At 41.8% G+C, this 20,779-nt stretch overlaps 1 protein-coding gene across 2 annotated transcripts in view; it reads right to left on the bottom strand.

Annotated features, from left to right (window-relative positions):
• Nucleotides 1–20,779, bottom strand: part of G3BP1 (G3BP stress granule assembly factor 1) — a 43,671-nt gene that overhangs the window by 11,073 nt on the left and 11,819 nt on the right. For both annotated transcript variants that reach the window (XM_075541852.1, XM_075541851.1), the window contains exons 2-11: nucleotides 13,171–13,283; nucleotides 9,182–9,263; nucleotides 8,662–8,835; nucleotides 7,007–7,097; nucleotides 5,807–5,900; nucleotides 4,280–4,481; nucleotides 2,885–2,986; nucleotides 2,555–2,666; nucleotides 2,235–2,363; nucleotides 1,324–1,433 (exon numbers count right to left, since the gene is read on the bottom strand). In XM_075541852.1, coding sequence (XP_075397967.1) covers nucleotides 1,324–1,433; nucleotides 2,235–2,363; nucleotides 2,555–2,666; nucleotides 2,885–2,986; nucleotides 4,280–4,481; nucleotides 5,807–5,900; nucleotides 7,007–7,097; nucleotides 8,662–8,835; nucleotides 9,182–9,263; nucleotides 13,171–13,265 — 1,191 coding nt within the window. In that variant the 5' untranslated portion in view covers nucleotides 13,266–13,283. The remainder of the gene's footprint in view (nucleotides 1–1,323; nucleotides 1,434–2,234; nucleotides 2,364–2,554; nucleotides 2,667–2,884; nucleotides 2,987–4,279; nucleotides 4,482–5,806; nucleotides 5,901–7,006; nucleotides 7,098–8,661; nucleotides 8,836–9,181; nucleotides 9,264–13,170; nucleotides 13,284–20,779) is intronic.

Here is a 20,779-nt window from a genome sequence, read left to right as displayed (position 1 = left end):
TTCAAGTGATTATTTTACAAAGAGATGGCATAGCCTAGTCATGTGAATTAAACTAAATAAATCCCTCAATCTTGGATAATTCACTAGGCACGTTTATCAGTGATCAGATCTTGCTTGGACCACTGAAAGCACAAATTTAAATTCAAGGTCACAGAATAGACCCAATAGATACTGAATGACATGGGAGCAGGAAACCATTGTCCTCATTTCTCAGTGTTTTGCAGAAGTTTCACCAAAAGGAGTGTGCAAGCACCAGTCTGTGCAATATACTCAGTATCATTCTGGAGAACAGCACGGTAGCTTCTGAGAAATTCCTATTTTCCTGTCATCTGGTTTAAAATGTGTAGTTTAGTAAATCCACAGAACCAAAAAGCAGATTCATATTTTCCAGGGGTTAGGGGAAGGAAGAAGTGGGAAGTAACAGAACTAGAATGCTTCAGAACTAAAAACGGGGATGGTTACGCTAAATGCTGTTGAATCACACTTTACAATGGTTATTTTTATGTGAATTCCACCTACATTTTTAAAATCTAGTTTTAAAAGCCCACCGCTGTATCTCAAAAAGTTAACATGACTGGTTCTTCTCTAACATTAGCTTGTTCTTGGCTGAAGAAAGGGATCTGGGAAACACTGCGTCCTTGCAGCTCCCAAGGTCATCCCGCTGTTACTACAAAGTCCACCTAGAAGTTCCGTTAGGTTCCAAGTGGGGTGACTATATATTTATCTTCCAAAACTCAAGACTCACTGCTGTCAGACCAACAGCAACCACCGGGTTTTTAAGGCTATTGGGAAACAGATACCACATGCTTCTCCCATGGTGTCGCTGTTGAGGTCAAACTGCCAACCTTCCTGTTAGCAGCCAAGCACTCAACCACTGAGCCCCGGGGCACCCATTTAGCTTCCAAACGGAGACCATTTATTTGTACAATTAAAGGAGATACTCTTCAGAGTTACAAACAAGCTAGAGTTGTATTCCTAGATGGCCCTGGACAAAGAGGTTCTTACAGTATCTTAGTTAAAGGTAACATTGTATTTCACATCCAGAGCAGAAACCACTGGTACACTAGCAAAAGGAATTTACATAAATCTCAGTGCCCTGTTTACTATTAGCTTTGTTTTGTTTTCCATTCTCATTATTCACTTATTCAAAAACAGCAAGTTATTTGGATAGAAGCTTTTTTTAAATAACCAAATCTCTTATGAAAAACCGGTGAATGTGATGACATGCACATTTAAGGTTTGGCCATAAAGATGAACATGTTCTAAAGAGCCAGGAGATAGATACAGATACATATTTTAAAGTCAAGCTGAAAAATTACTTACTCTGTTGCTAAGAACCTTCTGAACTGGTTCAGAGTCATCAAACACAACAAAACCAAAATTAGGTAATTTCCCACCACTATTGATGCGCAGCTCCACCACGTTCCCATAATCTGCAAGCGAAACATAGCTTTTCAGATAAAAGCTCCACAAGCACCTGTTTAAACATCGGACATACACCAACAGACACTAGCATGTGCAGACACTGAAAACCGAAATGTAAAGGACCAAATTGCATGTGCCAGAGTGTGAAATAGTGTAAATATTCAGATTTGGTATAGAAAGTTAAAATTATGGCTAAATAAGGTATTTCCACATAGCAAAATGTTTTAGATACATTGAGTTTAAAACTTTACAATCTGTGTGTGGCTCATGGTGAATTCTGACTATGGCCCAGAGATGGGAAGGCCTTGTGGTAAAACAGAGATAGCACAGCACCCAGAGGGTTACTGCCCTTGTGACCAGAGCACAACGTGACAACCTTGTCAATAATCCCCCCCTTCACCCAAGATATAGCTGCTCAAGGTTTCGACATTTTCTGCTTTGAGGTTTTCTTTGTGGCACTGTGGTGGGGCTGTCTGTGTGTATTCTGTGTTGAGTTTGTATGCTCTTCTGTGTATGAAACCGAGCATAGGTAAACCTATAGAGACAACAAGTGGATCAGTAGATTCAAAGTGACATAACAGGAGAGGCTGGCAGGAAATGGGAAGCTAACAAGGAGAGTACATGCCCGAAGAATGGTCCTGGAATTGACTGTCGTGATGACTGTGCAACCCTTATGAATGTGACTGAACCAGGGAACTGTATGACATGTAAATTGCATGCTGGTGAAGTTCTTAAAAATAAACTACTAAATTTCACCTCCTGTTTCCATCGCACTACATGAATTTAATGTTCAAAATGCAATGACATACTTTGAAAGAAATCCTTAAGCTCTGATTTGTCCACCTCATGAGGCAGGTTGCCAATGAAGAGTTGGTGGCTGTCAGGGTGTCTCACAATTCTTCGAGGTTCAACATCACCTTGCTCACCAGCCTCACGAACTGGAATAGCAATTTAAAAAGACAAATGACTCCTTTTATCAGTGACTGACCCATTCACCAGTTTTCTCTCTAGCCTAGATACAAATAATCCCACCAGCCCTACTATATTAAAAAACAATCAAACATCACCCCCTCCACTCCAAACAAACTCTCATTCATCAAAATCTGCCCCCCTCTAAGCTCCTTCTTACCTGGTCTGGAGCCCCTCTGCGGAGGGGTATTGATTCGCTGCTCTCGAACTCTTTGATCCCTCTGAGGCCTCTGCGGCGGAATCTGAGATTCAGGCTTAGACTCCGGACGGGGCTGAAATTAACATTTGTGTAAAAACCAAGCAGGTGGATGCTGGTTTGTTGCAGCATGTCTTAGCTTACAGTGAGATTTAAACTACAAAACAATTTGCTCCCAAGAAGTCACAAAAACCACCTATAAGCCAGCCGGTCCATGGCAATCTAAACTCTAGAACCACACCGCATGAGCTACCAGTGGATTTACCTACTGTCCAATTTCAACTAGGATCTCACCTGTGAAGCTGGGACTTTGACAACATGAGGTGGAATCCCAGTAACTGGAACGGCTCCACTGGGTGGAAGGTTCTTACTGGTCACAGATGCCCAAGAAAATGTCTAAGGGAACGATATCAGCATCATGTGATTACAGCGTGTCTCAAAAGATACTAAAGCCATTAAGTGACTTTCTGTACATCATGCATGCATCAACTGCTCACAGTCACAGTGGGGTTTAAAAGTGTACTGAGTTTTTTTTCTCACTGTACTCACAAATTAGTACTGACATTCCTTAGGACTGAACATCACACATCAGGAAAATACTAGAGGCTTCAAGGAAGCTAAAAAGAGCTGCTTTCACGTTTGTAGCCAAAGGAAATTCTCTCTTCTCCAACAGCAGTTTTTCCTGTGCACCTGTCCCACATCTCTACCCATACACCAGACTATGACCCAATCATGTCGCCTTCCGAGAGATTTTGAAAGCCCTAGTCTAGTCTGTTATCAAAAGCACCAGGTTCCACTTTTCTAACCCTTAAACATTCTTTCCTCATCCTCAATACCACCTCGCGCCTATAAACCTCCTTTCCCACAACTACGAGACGCAGCTGCCCGATTGGTCATTCATTCCTGATCCAACAACCGACTCCTCCACTGGGAACTTAAATGTCATTTGTAATAGTACACATTTGAAAGTGGCCATTCCTTTGATTGGCTCCCACTTCTCTTGGAATAAAGATCCAACTAAAATATCAATAGCACACAATGATGTAGGTAAGCCCTCCTTTGCTCCCAGCCTTCCTACTGAATTTGATCCTATTAAGACTTTCCATCTGTTCCTTTCTTGAACACCTCACACCTTCCTCTTCCTTTAAGTCTTTCCTGATTTGATACCTCACTATACGGTCTCATGACAATTCTCATTTCCTTATACCACCTAGCACATTTACTAAAAGATTATTTACCAGTTTTTGCCTACTCAACTATTGGTTCTCAGAGAGCAAGGCCCCTACCTGTTCCACAAATGTAGACCCTACAGGTAGGACAGTGGCACACAACAGGCACCTGAATTATTAAACTGTCACCTTAAAAACCTTAACTCCATAAATATAACACTGAAAAAAATACTCCTCCCAAAATCAAATTTAAAGACAAGGGTTGCTAATATGGTGATAAAACAGCACCTGAAATGGCTAATCTAAAGGTCATTCAAGTTTCTTTATGAGGAAAAGTTACTTTGAATTTATATGACAGTATGCAATCTTCCTTGTCTGAGGGATGAACATGCAAGCTATTTCCCTGAACCACTCATATGACAATGTGCCTAACAAAAGTGAACCAAATGGTGATTAAGGAGGTAATCCTTTTTAACAATTAACACAAAAGCAAAAGGAGAAATGAGCATATGGTCCAAACCCTCAAGTCCTCCTGCACTGTCTGAGCCCCATCCGCAGGGGGCGGAGAAGAACTCTTCTGAGCATCCTCAGGAACAGGTTCTTCTAAGGCAGGCTCAGATTTTTCCTCCTGGATTTCAGGTACGGGCTCCTGCTCTGGTTCTGGTTCAGGATCAGGCTCTGGTTCAGCAACCGGTTCCTCTAAATGTTCTTCTAAGTCATTGCTTTCAGAGAAAAAATGAGAAATTATCATTCTGCCTCCGCTGAGAAATTGTCATGTGTTTATTAATTAACACTAGAGAGCTGGGGGCCAAAATAGCTCCTATTCCATAAGATCAAAGAATCATATATGTCTGAGCACTAAAAAAAAAATCATTTTAACTGTAATCAACATTATTTGTAACAAATTCTAAGACGTGATTAATGACCAAAGCAGTTTGAATCCCAAAACTATGACCCATCATGCAACCTGACCAAAATAGTCTCGTGACAAACACATTAGGAATGCCTGTTAAAGCTACATGTACTTACTTCTCTTGCCAAAACTCTAACTCAGTATGCCTGTGATAGGATAATTCATTAAGCTGCATCATTCAAACAGTGACCGAAGTGAGCAATAAATATGGAGTCCCCATGACCATGCTGCTAAAGCACTGTAGGAGTTAACTGTACAGAAAAATCATCTAAAATAGCAATGATAGTTGTTGTCTGAGGTCATTAAAGTTCTTTATTGCTATTAACTCACGGCTGAACTTTTATACCTGGTAATTAAATAAAAATTCTTAAATCCTCTATTATCGTTGCCCCAAAGCACCTGACAGAAATCCAATCACCTATATATTTATTCACTTACCATTAAGATAACACTACAAAGATACTAATCAAATAGTTCTCCAAAGAACGAACAGAGCCCTGGTGGTATACGAGGCTCCATGTTGGGCTACCAACTGCAGAGGCAGCAGTTCAAACCCACCAGCAACTCTTTTGAGAGAAAGACGGAGCTTTCTGATCCTGTACAGGCTAACTGTCCTACAGGATAACAACGAGTCAGCAACGCCTCCAGGACGGCGTCTGGATTTTGAGTATTCTTAAATAAAGGAACCCTGGTGGTGGTGGCAGGTCAGCAGCTCAATCCCACCAGCTCGTTTGTGGGAGAAAGATTTACAGTCTTGGAAACCCTAACAGGATTAACACAAAGAGAAATTGACTTGACGGCTGTAGGTTTTAGGATACTATTGTAAGTTATGTAACATGAGATAAGGAGGTTCAAAAGGTTTGTGGACAGAATGAAAACAAAGTGGCATTTCCTCAAACTTATGGAAGCCCCATGGTATATTTTTATTAGCTCAAAGCCACACCCAAAGTACCAAACTCAACTGATGAGCTTCACAGCAAGCCCTGCAACCAAAAGCTAAGACTTTTCTTGAAAACAAAATAAACTATTTGTGAGATAATTCCAATATATGGCCATCCTCCAACAAAGGGAAAGACTAGATAGCCAATTTCCACGCTGCCCTGGACACACACAGACATGAACAGCTTTCCTTACCTGACAGTCTGATCATAAAATGCTCCAGCATCATCAGGTACCACCTCTGGGGTCTGCTGTCTTTCTTCAGGCTCCTCTCCTTCTTCCTCAGATTCTAAGGGAGGGAGAGGCATTTAAGCTAACTTGTGCTTACTAAATTCACAAACACACATTAACCCCGCGGTACAGGCTGCAGGAGTCCCTGCAGATAACAAAGTCCATGATACACAAGAACTTCATGAAAAGGACATAGTATTTGCATGTAACCTACTTACACATCCTCTCATATACTTTAAATCACCTCCAGATGATTTACAATACCTAACACAATGTAAAGGCTATATAAATAGCATGGTACCGAGTCCCTCTCAAATCTTAAGAGAGTGATTTTACCACTTAAAACACGCTACACTCAAACATTTCAAATCACTAGTTGGCTTAATCTGTAGGTGTAAAATCCACGGATCTGAAGTACAAAGGGAAGTGGCTTCAGAAAGCCCATAGAACAAGTCCACTGTCGTAAGTTCATTCTTTCACAAGCTTTCTGAAGTCCCTTCATAGAAAGAAACACTTACAACAATCTCAATCATACAAAAACCGAACACTATTAATCAGTGTTTCTATGTATCTGACAATGGAGGCAATGGCCACCCTTTGCTGGACTATTTTCAAAGACAGCGCATAACAGTTTTAGAAGATTGTATTTCTAGTTAGAGGGCAAGCATGGTTACTAGTCATTAAAATAGATGTGGGTGCCCTGTAACACCCCCCAAGAAGCCCTGGTGTGGTTAAGAGTTAGGCTGCTAACCACAAGATCAACAGTTTGAAACCACCAACTGCTCCAATGGAGAAAAACAAGGTTTGCTACTCCGGTAAAGTGTAACAGTGTTGGAAATGCCCGAGGGGAGTTCTACTCCATCCTATAGAGTTGAAATGAGTTGGAATCAATCCAATGGCCATGACTCTATTTTTGTGTTGGTTTCGTATATAACCCACAGCTGAACCTCTTGACCGTGCCCTGTGAAAACTGGGGCAAAAGTGCGCTACTATTAGTGTGGTAATAACCCAAGAGTCTCTTGTGTTCTGCCAACACGTATGAAACGGAAGCATCTGAATGGAAGACCCATCCCATTCTGATAATTAAAAGGTATGGTTGACAAAGAACAAGATAAAGAAAGCATGCATGGAACCACGTTCCTAGAGACGCTCTGTGTTCCTTACCCTCCTGAGGCTCGGTGATAAAGCCACCAAAAACTTCATCTTGGTATCTGAAGATATCATTGTGGACATAGAATTTATTCGCAACAGAGCCCTGAAATAGCAACAGAGTTTTCACTTATTCAGCACATTTAAAAACTCAAATCATTGTTACTAATCTCCTAAAACCTTTGGCAATCTCTAAAGATATCTGGTAATCTACTGATAGTTTAGTTTTCAGAACTGGGGGATTTTTACAGGCACCAGCAAGCAGAGGCCAGGGAGGCTGCTAAGCGCAGTCCCAATAATGAATTTCCAGCCCCAAACACTGATGGTACTGAGGCTGAAAGCCCTTCCCTGATGTGAAAAGACATGTTTTGCTTACTCAAAATATTCATCCTCATCAACAGAGGGCTAAAGTTCTAAAATGCCACAGCTAAAAGCTCAAACCATTAAGATAAAATCTTGAATAACTGATATTTTCAACTTAAAAATCTGTATCCAAGAACATTTATACCAGCACTTAAAGAATAGGTGTAGCAGAAAAAGCTTGCTCACACTTGGTAAAGATTCATCTGAGTTCGATTCCATCTATGTCATTTCTGAAGCTGTTTCCACATCTATAAAAATGAAGTTACAGCCTCCCCTTTTAAAAGAAAAAATGGAGCTAAACATAAACATATTATAGACCATCACAGGGCATCTGATTCTTTGCATATTTACAATTCAAGAAGATGCTAGAAGAATAAAGACACTAGAGATTGCAGGGGTCACATCTGGAACATTTTACACATCAAAATATTTGTAGCAGATAATTCATTCAGTAAATTAAAATTCCTTAGGTGATAATCAATAGATGAGGAAGTTCTCCCCCATACAATGCCAATTAATGAGGGGGCTTCAAAAAGCTCAGAGAAATCCCACTATCCTGTTCTTTTTTCCACTATCTTTTAACACTTAGTCTAATATGTAAAGGTATGATGAAGACTAAAACCTTTGCAGTCTCAAGGAGTTCTAGGGAAACACCCCATTATACAGCGGTGAACCTAGCGAACACAACCTAAGTGATAAGAGCCAATGCCACTACTGCCTGGCGAGCTTTTTGTCTGCAAGACACTCTGTACCCTGAGAGGCTAACCACAAAGGAAAATGCAAAAAGAACGTTCTACTAAACAGTTTTGACGGAGCTCTTCAGAAATGTCAATGAGATCAAAATGCATAAAATTCCTAAAGATTTCACAAGGAAGCTAATAGAACTCATTACTCCAGCAAAGTTGCAGTACAGATTAACAGGCAAAATTTAGTTGTTTTTACACACCAACAGCAAATCATCTAAATTAAGAACAATCCACTTAAAATATCACATAAAAGATTAAAATACCTAAGAATAAATTTATTTAGGAAGATGAAGGCATCCCGTGCTCCTGGGGTGGAAAACTTAATATTGTTGAGATGCCAACACTACACAAAGCAATCCATATATCCAACCCAATCTCTATCAAAATAGAGAAAGTGAGTCTAGGTAAGGCGTACTGGAATTAACTGTAAAATCCCTGGTAATATCTCTGTAAGTTTAAAATTTCAAAATTAGAAATTTAAAAGACATGCATGACCCGTCACTACTTCTTTTTTCATGTATGTGATTACTAAGCAGTAGCAACACTCGCTCGCCCACATACCTCAGGCGCGAGGACAAACGTCTGCATGAATCTCCGCAGAGCCTGGTTGTTGTTCGAGAGCAGCCCCATCACCTGGACCACCACACCGTCATTGAGAGTCGCGTGGGCGTCAACATGACGAATCTTAGTGTGGCAGTTAGTAAAGTTTTGAGACATAACTTTCCTATGGATTTCCTAGTGATTTAATGCAAGAGTTAATACCTTAAAATTCGTAAAAACCTTCAACCAAAATATCTTTTAACACAGATCTGCATGCTAAATTACAAAATACACAGAGCTTATTTTAACTGGTCTTACTACACTTTAGTCAATCACTACTTTTAGTCTTTTACAATAATTCTGAATTAAAAAACTTTAAAACGGCCTAGAGTAAATGATTCTGATATTAAAAAGCAGTCTTCTAATACATTTAACACACACAAAATCAGAATATATCATGAAAAATTTTGATATGGCATAACTTCTCAACAAATAAACGATTTTAACTGCTTGGCACCCTCAGAAAGCGCAGCATGGTTACCTTTTGTCCATAGACAGCATCTGCTGGTTTTCCATTTGAATCCAAGCCGCCATGGACATAAGAAGAGTTCTTTCCATAAAATCTATGCAACAGGAAGACGAAATTTACTTTACCATCTTCAAGTACTGAGAATAAGAGCAAGTATTTTTCACTCTGGTGGCCAGGCTCTTGAAGGCAGGAATATGCTTTCTGGTTCATCTTGGCATATAACCCCTATGTGGTGTCCCCTCAAAATGCCTGCATCTATGACTTGTAAAATCAAGTTATGCCTCACTGAACAGATTCATTTCCACTTTGCAAGTCACGAGTTTCAAGAATTCAGGGAGGATGGCAGTGCTACAATGATCTTACAGTTCTGGCACCCAATTACACTCAATGGGAAAATACTTCTAACGGTCAACAAACAGACCTTGAGCTAGTTTATAGGCTTTTCCTTTTTTTGTGTCAGGTTTTTCTTTTGTTGCTTTGCTTTGCTGTCTGTGTGTGTGTGTGTGTGTGTGTGTGTGTGTGTATGTGATTACTGTCTCTGCAGGCCTATCTAGATAAGATAGGCAGGATAAACAATCCGGAGGAGAAAACTACAGACCAACGGTTCTGAGGAGACACGGACAAGGGAACAACAAGTGATCTAAAATTGATGGCGAAGAGGGTGTAGAAGGCCTGATAGGGCTTGGTCAAGGGCAATGTAACCGAGAGGATTTCCTGAAACCTAAATGAAGGCTGAACATGATAGTGGGACAAAAGTAAAAGAGAGAGAGAGAGAGAGAAAAGAAGTAGGAGGCAAAGGGAATTTATAGGTCTAAATACAGGCATGTACATACATTATTCATAGGTTTAGTATTAAGGTAGCAGATGGACATTGGGCCTCTACTTAAATACTCTCTCAACACAAGAACACTTTGTTCTAATCACCTGGCATTCCATGATCCTGACTAGACTCCTTTCTGACTAGATGGCTGAAGACAAAGTGGGTACATAAGCAAATGGGGTGAAGAAAGCTGATGGTGAAAGATAGAACATCCGGTGTTTTTAAAAGGCTTGAAGATAAATAAGCAGTCATCTAGCTGAGAGGCAACAAAGCCCACATGATAGAAGCACACCAGCCTGTATGATCACAAGTTGTCAATGGGATCACATATCAGGAATCAAAGATCAAAACATTGTGAATGAGGGGGAGTGCGGAGTGGAAACCCAAAGCCCATCTGTAGGCAACTGGACATCCCCTTACAGAAGAGTAGCTGGCTGGGAGGAGATGAGCCAGTCAGGGTGCTGTGTAGCAACAATGAAACAAACAACTTTCCTCTAGTTCTGTAATGCTTCCTTCCCCACCCCACCCCCACACACAATCATGACCCCATGTCTATCTTACAAATCCGGCTAGACCAGAGCATGTACACAGGCAGCTAAGAGCTGGAAACACAGGGAATCCAGGACAGATAAATCCCTCGGGACCAATATTGAGAGTAGTCATACCAGGAGGGGAAGGGGAAGGTAGTGAGAGAAAGGGGGAACCAATCACAATGATATACATATAACCCCCTCCCTGGGGGATGGACAAGAGAAAAGTGGGTGAAGAGAGACATGGGACATGTAAGACTTGACAAAATAATAATAATTTATAAATTATCAAGGGTTTGGGAGCGAGGGAGGGTGAGGAAAAAATGAGCTGATACCAAGGGCTCAAGTAGAAAGAAAATGTTTTGTGGATGTAAGTATGGATTGTGCTAAGAGTTGTTGGGGAGGGGGGAGGAGACAAAAAAATAGAGTTATATGAGCCCCAATAAAATGACTTAAAAATGTTTTCAAATGACGATGACAACAAATACACAAATGTGCTGGACACAATGGGCATGTGTCTGGATTGTGATAAGAGCTATACAAGCCCTCAATATAATGATTTTAAAAACCCAAGTTCCTACCAGGAAGGCTAAAGCAAAGGTTCCCATTTTCCATTTGGAAGAAAACTAGGGACAAATATATTCTACACAGAACCCTGCTAGATCCTGAGAATATATGTGAGAAATACCTAGTGACTCATTGAGGGGGGGTTTTACAGTTTCTGTTAATAGTTAAGAAGTTCACATTTTAATTCCCCATAGCTTAATTCACCTACCTTCTCAATTGCTATGCTTTCCTTAAAACAATATCCCAGCACATCTCTCACACAAACGCATTAACCCAGGGATACTATTATTAGGATCAATACTGTCCTCCTCACACATTTCTTCAGTCAGACAGCACATATTTACTCTGTATCCTGTTCTTCCTCCCACATTTAAAGTTACTAAAAGGCTTCAGAGGCGCCTGGTTCACCACACTAGTCCCACACTGGGCTGCTAACCTCCAGGCGAGCAGTTTGCAATCACCCGCAGCAGCTCCGTGGGAGAAGCTCTCCATGCTGTCAAGTGGTACAGCCTCAGAAGCCGCAGGGACAGCCCTACCCTGCTCTCCCCATAGGATTGCTATGAAATGGAATCAACCTAACCCAGTGAGTTTGTGGTTAAAAGGCTGTACTTTCCATCACTTCTAAAATGTATCTCAATTAGAGACAACACAATGGGGGAGGGGAGTTAGAACATGAAGAAATAGTAAGTATTAATGCATGTCGTAGATTCTTTCAACTTCTGCTTCTAATAGTATTTAAAAAACCTTTTTACAGAACAAAAAAGAAAGCGTGTATACTTGTCCTATCATACTTGCAACAGGCATGTGACCACCAGCAAGTTTTTAAGCCACTTGGGCAATTTTTATCTATAAAATGAAGCTCTCATGTAAACCCTTATATAAAAGGCTTGGCACAGATCAAAAAGGAAACAGATGAAAAAGTGTTTTGGAAATGGCAAAGCTTTATTTAAACAAGCACAAAAGCTATTTTCCATTTTCAGAGCAAGGCCAAATTTTATGCTCAAAAAAAATTTATAAACTTTCTTTGCACCTAATAATCATGTGATATCTAATATACAAACTGGTCAGTTTAAAGGAAAAAAATTAGATCGGGCCAGGTAACTATAGATTTCAGAACTTGTAAACAAATTATTTTAATAAGTCCAAATAAGTAAAACAGTTTTGTACGATATGAAGTCTTAAGCAAGAAAAATAATGGAAGCAATCTACATATCCACCATTAAAGTATACTATAACTCTATACAATAAAAAGTTAGTGGATACTACAATTCATACTCTTAAAAGATGACCTCAGAACAAAACTTAGGAGACTGTATTTTAAAACATGCTAGTTCCTGCCCATCCCCCAGAAGAATTAGTTTCAAAGGACATTGATTCTGCAGCTCCGGGAGAGGGACATATCTGATCAGAGTACATGGGAGCAAATGAAGGAGGAGGAGGAGAGAGTGGAGCACAGCCTGGTCCACCAGGCCGTGAGGATGATGTTCCCAAATAGAGCAGCCAGTTCACAGAGAGGACCACATGGCTGGCCCCACCATGAGACATGATGCCCCTCAGTGACCATCATGATGCCTCTACAGGTGACAGCACTGGAGACACAGTGTGGAAATTGCACTTGACCTGATCCCACCACACCGAGGCAAAGCACTGGGGGAGTGCAGCGGAACAGCAAGGGAATGGAGCGGCAAGGTCCCCAGGGTTGCTGAAAGTGGACTTTGGGGCCAAGACGTGGTGCCCCAACAGACTGGAATGGAAAACACTCCTAAGGGCCAACAAAAGATACTTGAACTAAAAAAAAAAAAAAAAAACGTGCTAGTGTGTACACAGAAAATTAATTGGAGTTCCATAACCTGTTTTATACCTTAAAGTAAACATACATCATTTCTTTTTAAAAAGATACTCCAATTTTCTTTTTTAAGCACACTGATGCAATGTGGTTTCTTGGTGGGTGGGTGGGTGTCTTTAATGTGCCAAGGGTTATTTTATTATGCAACAACCTTAAAAAGCATGTGATGAAGAAAGGGAGAAAGAATCTTAAAAATAAGTACCGATTTTTGAAATGTCATTAGATGGCACCACATTACCTGTGCAGCATGTCTGGAGCCTGGTTCAACAGTGTGTAGTACTGTCTCACAAATTCCCGCCCGACCAGCAGGGGACTAGGCTTCTCCATAACCATTGCTTTGGTCAATTCAACCTAGGGAAATAAAACCAAATAGGTCAAATATGTCCAACGTGCCATACACCAAACACAAGGGGAATACCCCTTACCTGAAACTAACTCAAACTCACTTAGTTTTAAAGGGGCATAGGCATGATGAAGAATTAAAAAAACCCACAAAGACCGGGTGAGATTTTATGCACTCAAATTTATTGCCAGGTGGAGTGGGAGAGAATCACCAAAATTTCATCATTATCTCCAATATTCCATTTTCTTACGCTGGATACAAACACTTCAAAGTAAGACTTCCAATATGCATCTGATCATTTCCTGTAAATGAAGATTGTTGCAATGTTAAGGACTGTTGTGAAGTGCCCGCAGTTCCAATTCAATAGCGAGTCTTTGTCCAACAGAATGAAACACCTGCTAGCACTGTGCCAACCTCACACGCGTTCCTATGTTTAAGACCACTGTGTGTCAACCCATCTCACTGACCCTCTAGCTTCACCAAGCCCAGTGTACTTCTCCAAAGACTGCTTCCTCCTGAGAACGTCTAAGTTCTTGACAAGTCTCATCATGCTCTTTTAAGGAGCATTCTGGCTGTTATTTCTTCCAACACGGATGGATTGTTCTTCCAACACCGACGGATTGTTCTTCCAGCAGTGCACAGTGCACTTGATATTCTTCACCAGAACCATCCATCCACTCTTGCCGGGTCTTCCTGATTCATGGTCCAGGCTTCACATGCATGAGGCACTGACTGAAAATGCCATGGCTGGAGTCAAGACTCGACTGTAGAGGGGTCTCTTGCATAAAAAACAATGGGCCGTTTCAGCTCGGATAGTCTATTAAGTGTGCAATAAACAGTATGAAAAATGCACAGTACGGAGAGAACGCCCAAAAATGTGACAAACAAAATTTAGTCCATGCTTTCGGAGAGTGGCACCGAGAGGTGTGCCTGAGGCAGTTACTACAAACCTTCAATATGTAGAAATCACAACGAAGTAAAGCTTAATAAAAACAAGGTACACCTGTGAAAAATTAAGAGGTCTCTCGCAGCAAATTGGCCCAAATTGCAGTTAATTGACAGTAGGTTGCTTGTAAGGGTCTTGACTGGATATGATGTCTAGGATGTCCCTTACAGGTCCCTTGTGAAAGGGACAAATTCAGGGTGCTGGCTCTCCTTAGTATCTGCTACCAAGTCCCCTGGACACCTCCATCTTCTTGACATCTGTCTACCCCATCTACTTCTTTGGCTTCTTGCTTCATTTCCTTTATATCACAAAATATATTAACTCAAGGCACACCCAACAAAACAGAAAATCCACTCGTAATGGGATTATAATAAGAGACAGAGAGGTTAGGACTTATATTACACATTATTATTTACGGGCATTAAATTTTAAATAATAATTGTAGCTTTGGCATGTAGGAAAACCCCAATGGGGGGAAAATTTTTTTCCATGGTGGTTATCTTTTACTTTTTTTAAAAAAGACCATTTTATTGGGGTCTCTTACAACTCGTATTATTACAAACCATGCATCAATTGTGTCAGGAATATTGGCACATACGTTGCCATTGTTCTTTTACTTTCTATTGAGCCCTGGGTATCAGCTCCTCTTTCCCCCCAGCCCCCCTACGTCGTAGTCCTTGATAGGTTATAAATTACAATTATTTTCTTATCTCACACCCACCACTATCTCCCTGAAATGTTTAACATCTGTTCAAAGGAAACCTGAAAACTAAAACTTCAAATGTTTAATTGATTTTACAACATGTGCAAAATCATCTAAAAATAAAATGGGGAAAAGATAATATACAAGGTTTTTCCACTCAACAAAATAATTCTTTAAAACAAATCTATTGTTTTCATGCTGATCCACAGCGACCTTCTAAGACAGAAAACAAATGAGGGATACCCAAAAAACATAATTTCTCCCCCAAAAGCCTTGTATTTAAGTTGTTTTACAAAACAACCCTATCACCTTCAAAGTACTCTCCATTACACTTTAAGACATTGGTGAAATCCTTTGATTCCATTTTTGGAAACATTTTTCAAACTCATCTGTTTGGATGGCTGACAGCACTTCCTTCATTGTTTTCTTCTCTTCTATGTCTTCAAATCACTGTCCTTTCATGTCTTTTCATTCGCAGATACACAAAGAGGCGCAAGGAGTTCAGGTGAGTAAGGTGCATGTGGAAAGGGAGGTACGCCGTCTTTTAACCAAAAACTGGTGCAGAGATAGCTGCATGAGCAGGTAGGTGCAGTGTCATGGTAGCAAAACCAGTCCCCTATCTGCTGCAAAGCCTTTTTTGTCACAAACTGTTATGCAATCTTCTCAGAAACCTCTAAATAGAAAGCTGAAGTAACAGTCTGACCTGGTGGAATGAACTCCAAGTACACTAGGAGTCGACATTGTCACCTGTTTGGGAAGTTGATGGACGTCCACAATGAGGTTTGTCATCAATCAACATTTCACCTTTTTTGAAATTAAAAACTACCCATACACGAGTATTTCCCATGGCACTGTCCTTATAAGCTGTGCTCAACATCATAACAATTTCTGTGGCACTTTTCCCCCAGCGGCAAACAAAATTTCACAGCCGCACACTGATCTTTTAAATCGGCCATCAGAAAAAAAAAAAGTTTGAGTGAAACTTTTTATGAAAAAATTCACTGTGACCTCAGAGGGAATTGCTCCATGCTCGCCTGGGGGGTGGGGGGGGGGTGGACATGCACACTACAAAAGCTCTGCTCCGCCCAGTGCAATTCCCATGTTGGGAGGGTGCCCCTTTGTAAATATGCCCCATAAAATTTCCAAGGTTGTAATCTTAGTGGAGCAGTTGGTGGGTTCATACTGCCAACAGTTCAGTTGGCACCTGAGCCACCTAACCATTGTACCACCAAAGTTTCTAAGTAATTCTAATCACTTCAAAATTCCTTAAGGACTTACTGTCAATGCTAAGAAAGGTGCCTGGCTCACATTAGTCCTCAATTACTGTCAGACATTGTCAAAAAAACTTCCAGAATAAAAACAGCTAACATACAATAATACAACTTTTCATTTGAGAGAATATTCTGAAAAGTCAAATAAAGGAGTAAGTATAGCTCTAATTACAACATAAAAGGCTGAGATTGGTTAATTTCTAAAGTAGCATCCTCCAGTCCTGTGTTCATCCTCACCTGATCTATGTCTGCAGTATCCTTGAATAAACCTATCTGCCCTTTCCTGCAACTACACCTAAAAAGACCTTCTTGACTTTCCCCAAATGACAGCCATGAGCTCAATAAAGAACAAAGAGAGTAGTTTGCCTGCAGGCATGACTATAAGGTTCTCAGTTACAGGAATTCGGCTCCCAGGCCTGAAGCAGATATACTCAAATAGAAATGATCTCAGGCAGCTGCTGCTGGTTCCCCTGGCTCTCAGTTCAGAACAAAAAGAGGGTGGGGCTGGGGACTTGAAGTCTTCTTGCTGATCCTAGATTCTTCAGAATTTAAAGATTAACAGCTGGTTATCGGAGGAGCTTGGCAATTCATCTAGCCATGATTTCCAACTTCTGAAATCTTCCATTACATTTTGCTTACACCACCAAAGCAATTTCTTCATGTTTCTATGTACAATTTATTTCCTTAAAAACAAAAAAACCTCAAGAAACACATAATGATGCTACAGGACAGCAAAGAACTGCCCCTCTAGGTTTCCCAGGATGCAAATTTTCAAAATTAGGAAGCCTCATCTTTCTGCTATAGAGCACCGGGCAGTTTCAAACTAACAACCTTGTGGTGAAGAGCCCAGCTCATAACCCACTTCATACCACACTACATCCCCAGGCCTCCCTGCTTTTCTTTCTTAAGACACCTTAGCTGTTTATTCTATTTGAACCAACTTTTTTTAAAATCATTTTATTGGGGGCTCATACAATTCTTATCACAATCCATACATACATCCATTGTGTCAAGCACATATGTACTTTTGTTGCCATCATCATTCTCAAAACATTTGCCTTCTAATTGAGCCCTTAATATCGGCTGCTCTTTCCCCGCCTCCCCACTCCCCCCTCCCTCATGAACCCTTCATAGTTCATAAATTATTATTTTGACATATGTTGCACTGTCTGATGTCTTCCCCCGCCCTCTTCTCTGCTGTCCATCCCCCAGGGAGAAGGCTATACGTGGATTCTTGTAGGTTCTCCCTTTCTAGCCCACAATCCCTCTACCCTCCACGCATCGCCACTCTCACCACTGCTCCTAAAGGAGTAATCTATCCTAGATTCCCTGTGTTTCCAGTTTCTATCCATCCTCTGGTCTAGCCAGATTTGTAAGGTAGAATTGGGATCATGATAGTGGGGGAGGAGGAAGCATTTAAGAACTAGAGGAAAGTTATATGTTTCATCATTGCTACCCTGCACCCTGACTGGCTCATCTCCTCCCGACACCCCTTCAGAAAGGGGGTAACCAGTTGCCTACCGAAGGGCTTTGAGTCTCCACCCACATTTACAATGATGCTTGATACCTGATCCCTTCGACAGCTCGTGGTCACACAGGCTGGTGTTTCTTCCGTGTGGGCTTTGTTACTTCAGAGTTAGATGGCCGCCTGTTTTATCTTCAAGCCTTTAAGACCCCAGATGCTATATCTTTTGATAGCCAGGCACCATCAGCTTTCTTCACATTTGCTTATGCACACGTTTGTCTTCAGTGATCACATCAGGAAGGTGGGCACCCACTGATATGATTTTTAGTTCTTTGATGCCTGATAATTGGTCCCTTCTACACCTTGTGGTCAGACAGGCTGGTGTGCTTCCTCCATGTGGGCTTTGATGCTTCTCAGCTAGATGGCTGCTTGTTTATCTTCAAGCCTTCAAGACTGCAGACACTATTATCTTTTGATAGCCAGGCACCACCAGCTTTCTTCACCACATTTGCATGTGCACACATTTTTCTTCAGCCATCATGTCAGGAAGGTGTGCATCCTGGAATGCCAATTTAATAGAACGTGTTCTTGCATTGAGAAAGTGCTTGAGTGGAGGCCCAATGTCCATCTGCTGCCTTAATACTAAACCTATAAATATATGCACGTAGATCGGTTTCCCCACATTCTTATATAAGTATATTTCCATATGTACACTCCAGTCTTTAGACCTCTATAAATACCCTATGTCGCCTAGTTCTTTCCTCTATTTCCTTTTACTTTCCTCTTGTGCCACTACCATGCTCAGCCTTCATTTAGGTTTCAGTAATTTCTCTCGGTTACATTGTCCTTGCTGAATCCCTACCAGACCTCTCACACCCTCGTTGCCACTGATTTGGATCACTTGTTGCTCCCGTCCCCAGGTTGGTCAGCACCACCTCCTTACCCCGCCTCCCCCTCTCCTGTGTCTCCCCCCCCCAACCATTGGTCCTGTCGTTTTTGCCTCCAGACTATTTGTCCAGTCTATCTTATCTAGATAGATTTGTAGAGATAATAATATGCACCAAAAATCAAGCTATAGGCTCAGGGGTCGCGTGTGCCGCGAGCGGCCGCCTCTCATGGGCACAGGCTGGGGCAGTGGAGGCCGGTGGCCACTAGCAGGCACGTGCCTGTGTACCAGACTCCCCGTCCTTCCTTCCGTGAGCTTGCGGACCGCAGAGACGACTCGCGGGTGGGTAGAATGACGCCCGGCCGTGGGAAGGGCTGGCCCAAAGGCGAGGCGGCGCTTCCATAAAAGCCTGCACCAGAAGCCAGGAGTCTCCGTTTCTGGGACAGCGCTGTGCCCCTTTCCCTAGATGGGGCGCAGAGACCCTGCCTCTCCACTCACCCCATTCATGATGCTTATCTCATCACTGGTGAGCGCACTCAAGTAGCCATCCTCGTTGGGTAGGACTATGCAACTAAAGCACTTGCGACCCATGAAGGGGACTGGACAGTTTGCTAATAACAAAAATCAGCTATTTGGGACCCTGCAGGGATAGGACCAAGCAAATGAAGGTGTATGCCACCTTAAAGAGGAGACTGGTCAGTTTTGCCATCACACTAGCCTTAAAATGCGCCATGCCAGAGACAGACTGGGCCTCTGACTAGTAGCAAGAAGAGATTAGAATGGAGCGCAGGTTTGGACGCGTACTGAGACCTACATCACCCAAGACGGCAAGTGACCATGAGGAGCAGCAATAGAGAAGCAGGCAGCAGAACCAGGAGACCTAGAGCCGATCATCTTTGTGCTGGAGGCTAGCTGATAGACCAGGATGAGTACCTCCAGGCACTTAGAAAAAACTCACAGCCCTGGATTCAATAATGACTCAGCACTTAACGGTGCAAAGCCAAGAAAGCTGTAGCACTTTACTTGCCTTAAGACAAAGGCTTGGTCCAATGGAGCCTGGAGACAGGAACTAGGCAGAGAAGTGAGACTGCCTGCAGGCCTGGCCAACCAAAAGCTGAGGTGGTCTTGGTTGGAAAACTCACTACTGTGGAATAGATTCTGACTGGTAGCCAGGGACAGGAGGCTGCCAATCTTTATGGGAGTAGAAAGCCTTGTCGTTCTCCTGTAGAGTGACTGGTGGTTTTGAACTGCTTACCTTGTGGCTAGCAGCCCAGTGTGTAACCACTACATCACCAGGCCTCCTCTGTCTGGTTAGGGTTGGAAGCTGTTGTAACTGACAAGCTGTCTTCTGAGTCGTTCCTGCTACCTCTAAGTTGATCCTGATTGTAGCCTATTACTTCCCTAATAAACCCCATAAATGTGAAGAAAAAAAAAAATCAAGCTATAGCAAGATAGGCGATGAAGGAGAACACAGCAATGACAATAAAAAAGAAAACAAATTACCAATCGAAGAATAATTAAAAGAAAACAATTTTAAAAAAGAAAAACCTATAAATAGATCAAGGTCTGATTTTTTATCTCTAGGCGTGTCCTTCAGTCAGGTCCAATAAGGTACCTTGCTTTGGCCCCAGAGTCTGTCCTTTGTACTCCCTCGGGGGCTCCTTGCTCTGCTCCCACGGCTGCTCTGCCGCACGCTTTTAGTGGTTTGCCTCAGTGTCATCCCCCTTAGGGCCCTGGGCCATCAAGGGATGGCGTGTCTCGTAGTGGGATCAGTCCTATTGTCCACTCTGTCCATTGGCTGTTGAACCAACCTCTGATCCAATCTCAGAGGATATCCCCACATCTTGTGACTAGTTTCAGAACTTGCATACAGGTCTCCCAAGTCCTCAGAAACAAGGAAATTTAAAACGCTTAGTTTTCATTCCTTCAGGTTGCAGTTTGATAGTATACCAAACTGATAGTATAAGTCTGAATGTACTCGATGACTCCATAGGAGAAAGACCTGGCAAACTGCTTTCATGGAGTAAACAGCTGAAGAAACTCCGCAGGTCAGTCCTACTGTCACGTGGGGTGGCTTTGAGATGAAAGTCCATTTGATAGCATCTGATCACAAAGAGTAGCATTTGTGGTCATTTTATATGTAAAGAAGTTAAACAGAAAGTTTTGCTTCCCTGCCTTATCCAAAATATGTATGTACAATACGAAGACAAAGTAAAAGGAAATATTCAGGGTG

Source organism: Tenrec ecaudatus, chromosome 2 (genome assembly GCF_050624435.1).
Source record: "Tenrec ecaudatus isolate mTenEca1 chromosome 2, mTenEca1.hap1, whole genome shotgun sequence".
NCBI lineage: Eukaryota > Metazoa > Chordata > Mammalia > Afrosoricida > Tenrecidae > Tenrec > Tenrec ecaudatus.
This window is presented reverse-complemented; position numbering and strand designations above follow the sequence as displayed.